General features: G+C 35.5%; 1 protein-coding gene across 1 annotated transcript; it reads left to right on the top strand.

The window, feature by feature from the left end:
* Positions 1–1012: 1012 nt before the first annotated feature.
* LOC143289938 (putative peptidyl-prolyl cis-trans isomerase dodo) lies at positions 1013–5719 on the top strand. The gene is made up of 3 exons (XM_076599199.1): positions 1013–1077; positions 3672–3866; positions 4614–5719. The coding sequence occupies exons 1-3, from the start codon at positions 1029–1031 to the stop codon at positions 4832–4834; spliced, it is 465 nt and encodes a 154-aa protein (XP_076455314.1). The 5' UTR covers positions 1013–1028; the 3' UTR covers positions 4835–5719.
* Positions 5720–7534: the final 1815 nt, after the last annotated feature.

The raw sequence follows: 7534 nt of genomic DNA, 5'->3' as shown, positions 1-7534 counted from the left end.
CGGGAAAGTTTATTGCTTTTCAGTGAAGAATTGTTGTGCTATTCAGTTTATTGTATTTGACATATTTTTGAATGATTTATTTATTTTCACTGACATGGATTTGAAACTAAAGCTAAACTGTAACTGATCAGTTTAATTTTATTGCAACTACTTTTCAGTGGTTTTTTGAAGTAAACTAAATTAATTTGTGGTAATCTTAGATACTTACCATCAAGCTGATAGAATGAATTGTCACAGTTTATTGATAATATTCCTTTAAAGTGAACTGTTATTTGCACACTTCTTGACTGAATGGTTTCTGAGTGAATCTGTGAATTCAAAATGTATGTGTACTTGTAAATCAGTGGAGCCTGATCGCGATTAATTATGATAGAATTGTGTAACAGGTATTCATTAGTTGTAATTGTTTGATTTCGGGGTACTTCACTTCAAGTTGACTTTGCTCCAAGTTGTCTTTGCTCCATGTTGAACTGATGAAATCAGCATTGTCCCATATGGGACATATGCACCATTGTCCCCTGAAAAGGAATAAACCACCTCAACCCCTTGTTTCTGCGTCCAGTCTGCCTGCCTGTTGACGATGTTTCCTCAGTTCTAAACAAATAAGAACTCTAATCTCGTCTTGCCATCCTGGCACAGCACGACGTTAAACCTGAAAGTAGACAACGAAATTTTTTTTTCTTTTTTCAACATGATTTCAGTAACTACCAGTGAAGACAACAACCCAAGCAATAGCAGCAAGACGACAACAAAACACACAAACACAAATTGTTGGAATCATTTTTTGGTAAACATTGGGACTACGATCTGCTTTAACCTGTCAACTACAAACTGAGGTGAAACGGAGAAAAAAAATAACACACAGTGCAGACTCGGTGGAAGAGAGAGTATTGCAAATACCCATATGTGTAAGCCATTGCACTCATATGGTACAGAAATTATGTACGTTACACGAACAACTGCTGTGTATGTAAAAATTTATTTTTCACGAAATAGCTTCTCATATAGTCACAACTCAACTGCTCGACATGGCAAATTTACCAGACGGCTGGGAGCTGAGAGTCAGTCGGTCTAACGGTATGTGGAAATTGTAATTCTTTTTTCTTGCAGAGGCTTTGAAATAAATCATTGGCCTGGTCTTTCTCGTCCAATGTAATCTTTTAGTTCCTTACTATAATGCACATTTTCTACCCATGCAAGTTACTCCTGAATGTTTCATGAAAACATTCTGTAAAATTACCGCAATCCTCCGGTGTCACTGTTTCGGCGTTTGCTAATAAACGGAGGGGATATCACATAATATTGGTGATTTAGATACAGTATCATAAAGAAAAAGGTTTTCAGTTTGCTCAATTTAGAATCCGACACTGAACATTTCGCGCAGAAATATGTGACTAGAAAATGATTAGCTCTTATATGTTTTATTTACCTCTAGTCTATCATTCTGTGTCGGCTAACATGTGAAAATCAATAGTGGATTATACTATGATCAGTACGGCACGTGGGAGATTCATGAGTTTGGATTAAGGCATACTGAGGAAAGAGTTTGGAGTAGGTGGGACTGGCGTACTGTTTTCAGTTTCTTTCAGCTATATATAAAATCTATACATTTTGATTTTCTCTCTGTGAAAAGTTCGGCAGATCAGACGAACAGAAATTTTGGAGGGAAATACTTGAAATAGGAAATTATACTGTTTACAATTACAGTGTATAATTTATAGTTATACTGCTGCTTCACATTCTTTCACAAAATGTCAAGATCTCCATGCTTCTTAGTTCTTATAGATTATAAAATGTATTTGACAGTAACTACAAACTATTCATTATTGTGGGCCAGGCAGCCAGTAAATGAATTGAGAATTAAATTTGATGTATATAATTTCATTATGAATATGAGTGTGGATAAAATCGTAAACTGATAAAGCAATTTTTATTGTATTGATTGCTGATATGATTCATTATGCACTTGAGTTGAAATGTGTGCACTCCATAACACCCTCCCTAGCTGGTACTTCTTTAAAAAAAAAAAAAAAAAAAAAAAAAAAAAAAAAAAAAATCCCCATTCATCAATTTTCACAAAATTAATAAAAGTTTTCATTAATCCATTGCCCAACCTGCCCATTTGCCCATTCCCCCCACCCACCCTTAATTTCTTAAATACTCTACTGGTGCTGTTACCATGATACAAAATTTTATGCAAGGGACCAGTGTGCCAATGCATGATAGACATCATACACTAATAGTGTCATTATTTGTGTTTGTGTGTATCAGACTGTCACAGATACTGAGATAGTTTTAATTAATTTATGTAAAAATTTGATTTCAGATAACAGCCTTAAACAAAAGCATGATACAGACCTCTTAATTCAGTCTATACTCATTAGTTTGGTTAAATATACATAGTGTAATTATAATTAACCAAATTTTTTGACTAGTCATGCATAAGTTGATGAAATTTGAATTACCAGCAGTACACATGTATGCTATTTCACTGTCATTACATTACTAAATGAAGGTTTGTATCATAATCATCTTATGGGAAGGGATTTTGTTGGGGATCAATTTTAACTTGTTCACTCAGTCAGGGAAGCTGGTTTTGATTGATTTCTATATTATTATTGTATACTTTGTATCTGATTATTATGTAATTGATCATCTTAGTACTGGTATTGTTATAATAACTCATATCTTATTCATTATCAGTATCCGAACTCATCAGCACATTCCACTTTATATTGTGCAGTCTGACTGCAAAAGAGTTGTCTTCTCTTAGGACATGGAATGATTGGCACTGTTTTCATGTTTTTGCCATTTTCACTCTATAATTATTGATAAGGAACTCGACTTTGATTTCCCTCACTCCACCCAGGTGTGAATAGGTACATGACTTAGTTGGGGATGGTTATAAAGGTGGCAGGAGAGGATTGGGCCCCGCCTTCTAATGCTTAGCCTTAGACTAGAGTGACATACTGGCCTAGACTGTAGACACAGTGGATATTAAATGAATGCTCTAAATAGCTTTTAAAGGTTATGGGACATTTTGCATTTAATAATAATAATAATGATAATGGTAAAATGCAGGCTTATTACTATATTAGTGCAGTACCCCCAACTCCGATAGGGCTCGCAGTGCTTTACAATGAAATAATATATACAAATTTAAGAATAACTGACAAAAAAAAAAAGAAAGAAAAAGAAAAAAGAAAGAAAAAAAATTCAACACACGCAATATCATAATCTCACAATTCACATCACATAAACCCAAATCACAGCAAAATAAGTACATCACATTCACCATAGTCAAAATATATATACCAAGGAACCAGGTGTCACAAAGATTGCACCAAAAATCATCAAAAATGCATACAAATCAGTATAAATAGCACATCCAGCGATCAGATCACAACAAGCATATGTAGATATGTGGAAATGCTTTACTGAGAAAAATACATTAAAAAAATCTATTAATCATAATTATAGGTTTTGAGTGCTGTCTTGAATGTGGGTGTTTAACTCTCAGAATTCCTTTCTTCTCACCAGGAAAAGCAGCTTTTCTACAGGAAACCAGTCTGTTCATGTCATTTTATTCATAGCATGTGTTTTTGTACTTGTAGTACATATTGATACATATGCATTATTTCATAAATGGGCTGTTGATGGTTTTTGTGCAGGAAAAGAGTACTACCTGAACGTGTACACCAAAGAGAGCCAGTGGGACCCCCCTACAGAGCCAGCCAAGAGGAGCAGCATGGAGAAGGTTCAGTGTTCACATCTCCTGGTCAAACACAACAAGTCCAGGCGCCCTGCCAACTGGAAGGGGGAGACAATCAGTCGCACCAAAGAAGAAGCCATTAAACTTTTAGAAGGTAACTAAGTGAAAAAAGAAACTCTTTAACTTAATGGTTAACTAAAAAAAAAAAAAAAAAAAATTCAGCCCTTAAAAACTAACATCTATAGATGCACAAAAAAAAAAAAAGAAAAAAAAGAAGAAAGAGATCATAAGTTAAAACAAAAAAAAGTTTAAGTATAAAAAAAAAAAAAAAAAAATCTCAGAAAATAACGTAGACGCAAAAAAAAATTATTAAAAGAGAGATCAGCAGAATTACTTATCAAGGAAGTACAGAGGGAGAGAGAGAGAAGCTAGTTTTTGCATGTTTTTATCGAGCCATTTTGTGGTATAAGTTGTGTATTTGTGCATGTTATACTTCTGTGCATGTATGCCACATTCTTTCCCCTTTTTATGATATATGATCTTGACAGGACATGTGACACAATGAAATGCTCAATGTCAGGAAATTTGTTAATGGATTCAAATCTTCTCCCTTTTTTACTACCTTCACTGTGTGACCTTTGCAAATGTCCAGGTCTATTTGACAAGTGCTGCATGACCATCATGAATGTCAAAGTCAGTGTTGCATGAAACATATTCTGTGTGCACTGTGTGTACATAGTTCAACCACATGAATTGCACACACACACACACACACACACACACACACACACACACACACACACACACACACAAAGTTATGTGGATACAGTCTGACAATATGAACTGTAATGAAGATAAAACTTTTTTTTTTTTTCCCCCCCCCCGCTGTTGTTTCCCTCAGGGTACCGTCAAGATATCGAGTCGCAGCAGGCCACGTTTGGGGAGCTGGCCAGCAAGCACAGCGATTGCAGCTCTGCCAGGAAGGGTGGGGACCTGGGGCCGTTTGGGCGGGGCCAGATGCAGAAGCCCTTTGAGGATGCCAGCTTTGCCCTGAAGGTTGGGGAGATGTCGGGCATTGTGGACACAGACTCTGGGGTGCACATCATTCTGCGTACGGCCTGAGATGTTTTTTAGATTTTTTTTTCTTTCTTTTGTTGTATGTCTGAATGCTTTTGTTCCTACCAGTAATTTTTTTGTGGTTTTGATAATGAATCATAGAGAACGGTTGGGGGGGGAATAGGATTGGATGCTTGTTGAAAAAAAAACAGAAAAGAAAAAAGAACTGAAATGCTTCAAAATGCACTGGTGGAAAAAGTGTATTGGTGATTTTTTGGGGGGTTGTTTGTTAGTTTTGACTTTTGAAGGAGCTGTGTAGGTCAAAATCATGTATGTTTTATTTGTCAGTTCATGTGAGAAAGGAAACAAGTGTACTGTGTTTGGGGGTCATCATATGATGATGCTTTTTCTCAGCTTTGTGTAGAATTTCATGAACACTTTGAAGAAGATGTTTGTGGACTTTGAGCCAGGCCTTGGAGTTTCTGTCATGTACTTTCGTTTTTATACTTGTGGATTGACCTTGCACTTTATAGGGATATCTCTGTTACTTGTGCAGAAGATTGTTGGGGTGGGGCCTTGGGGATGGAAAGAGACAGTGCTCTTGAATATATTGAAAATAAAAAAAAGTATATGTCATAGCTTGTGTACTAGAAGATTTTGCTTACTAATTTTTACTATATATTTCTTCACAAAAGTTTTCACCTGTTTTTAGCGAATCAGTTCGATAGAATAGCTTTTTAGAAGATGTATTAATTTTCAGCTTTATGTATTTTTCTGCTCAAATTGTGCATAGGGATGAACAGATGCACTTGTACATGTTGGCACTTTGCATATCCACACAGTTCCCTTTTTCGCTCTCCCACACATGGGCGTGTGCGCACACATATATTCATTCTCTATCCTACACTCACAGACACACACAATGTTCATTCTCTCTATCCTACACTCATACACACACACACACACACATGCATATGCTTATATTCATTCTCTGTGCCACACACACACACACACACAACCACTTACACAACAATCACAAACCCACATTCATGCATGATTGAAGAAGGGCGAAGTAGAGAATTTTGTTTTTGTTGATTAGCTAAGAAATGGTGAATCAGTGGACCAGTTGATTTGGGGGCACTGTTGTTGCTTTGCTTTTGGATGTTTGTTTGTTCATTGTTGCCAATGCTTCGATGCTTGCTGCATTGCTGGATATTGATGTTATTGTGGCGTATGGGTCATTTTCTGTCTTGTCAGTCACATTGCCATTGTCATCACTTCCACTGTTCTTGCACATGTTCCAGACATGCATTTACGAAGGAGAAATGTTATGATTGTGACAGGTTTGCACCAGTTTTTTTTGTTTGTTTTTGTTTGGTTTTTTGTTTGTTTTTTTTTGTTTAAGGTTTTGCATATGAATAAGGATAACAGAAATTTATGTTTCTTGATGTTTTTATTTACATGGTCTTAAAGGATGTTTTTGTTTTCTGTTGATATATATATGGTTAATTTCATGGGTTTATAAACAAAGAGAGAATTTTTATTTTTAGAGTGGGAGGCATATACAAATTTGTCAACATTGCTGATTGTGTTTCAAATGCCAGTGAAAGATTTTCACTGACAGGATTTATTGCTGGCCAAACACCTTCAAGATACCAAAGAAAAACATAAGGACAACACTGAAGAGTACCAAGGATGACCTATAAATTGATTTTTCATATATTAATTTTCAGATCAGCAGGATGCCATATGGACTTTTCCTGAGCCACATAAATTTTACATTATTGCTCCATCTGTAATTCTTGTTGCTTAGAATTTCTTTCTCATTTCATGCCATTCTGTTTTGGATTTAAGAACATGTTTCCAAAATGTGCCTCGATGACTGCTATGATTTTGGAGCTAAAGATGTGTAAAAGAAAATACCTTTTCAGTTCATGGGACACAATACCCAAAAAGTCAAGATCGGGTTTGTCTTCCATCAGAAACAGTAGCTTGACTGTATCAGTGATCATAGCTCACTGTGAATGAAGTCATTCTCATCCACATGAAAATGGTGCATTTCTTTCTCTCGCTTATTATTATTGTTTTTTATTTATTTATTTATTTTTTTAATATGTTCTCTTTTTGCAATGAATTTCCTCTTGCTTTCATATGATAATCAGGCAGATGATTGTGTTCAATCTTTGGATTGAGTTCTCATGATAATTTGAATTAAAAAAGAAAAGTGAAAAGAACGTTTTCACTGAGTGCTTTTATTATGCAAGTCTCTCGCTCTCAGGGATTTGGACAGAAAATTTCCTTTTTAAGCTTCATAGTAACGGTTGCAAACATTTCATTTATACTAAACACACAGGATATGTGTGAATGTACACATAAATACACACATTATTATGAGTGTTTTCAAAACTCGAGCGAGTAGGATTTGACATGGATGAAATACATGCCTTGTACAAACATTTTGTCTCCTAATTTTTATTAAAAAATATTTTAAGTGTGATTTTGTTTGTATGACTTATAAGCTTATCTCTGATCAATGCGGCAAAATAACAATGAAACCATGACTTATTTATTCAAAGTATCTGATATTTTAGCAGATCATTTTCTAAAGGGCGCGAGTATGCATGTTATTAACAACTACTTTATCAGTGTTAGTGAGAGGGAGATAAAAGTTGAACATACACAAAATTGCAAATTTTTTTGAAGAAACGCCCCCCCCCCACCCACCCCCAATTCTCCCGCTGGCGCACACAACTTGTCTCTTGGTAT

Source organism: Babylonia areolata, chromosome 14 (genome assembly GCF_041734735.1).
Source record: "Babylonia areolata isolate BAREFJ2019XMU chromosome 14, ASM4173473v1, whole genome shotgun sequence".
Lineage (NCBI taxonomy): Eukaryota > Metazoa > Mollusca > Gastropoda > Neogastropoda > Buccinidae > Babylonia > Babylonia areolata.
The sequence above is the reverse complement of the archived record's forward strand: the minus strand, read 5'-3'. Positions and strand labels throughout refer to the sequence as shown.

Excerpts from the sequence above, each read along its gene's own strand:
- LOC143289938 (XM_076599199.1), top strand. The coding sequence starts at position 1,029 with ATGGCAAATTTACCAGACGGCTGGGAGCTGAGAGTCAGTCGGTCTAAC. Across the intron at positions 1,078-3,671 it reads GAGAGTCAGTCGGTCTAACG|GAAAAGAGTACTACCTGAAC; the intron begins GTATGTGGAAAT and ends GTTTTTGTGCAG. Across the intron at positions 3,867-4,613 it reads AGCCATTAAACTTTTAGAAG|GGTACCGTCAAGATATCGAG; the intron begins GTAACTAAGTGA and ends TGTTTCCCTCAG.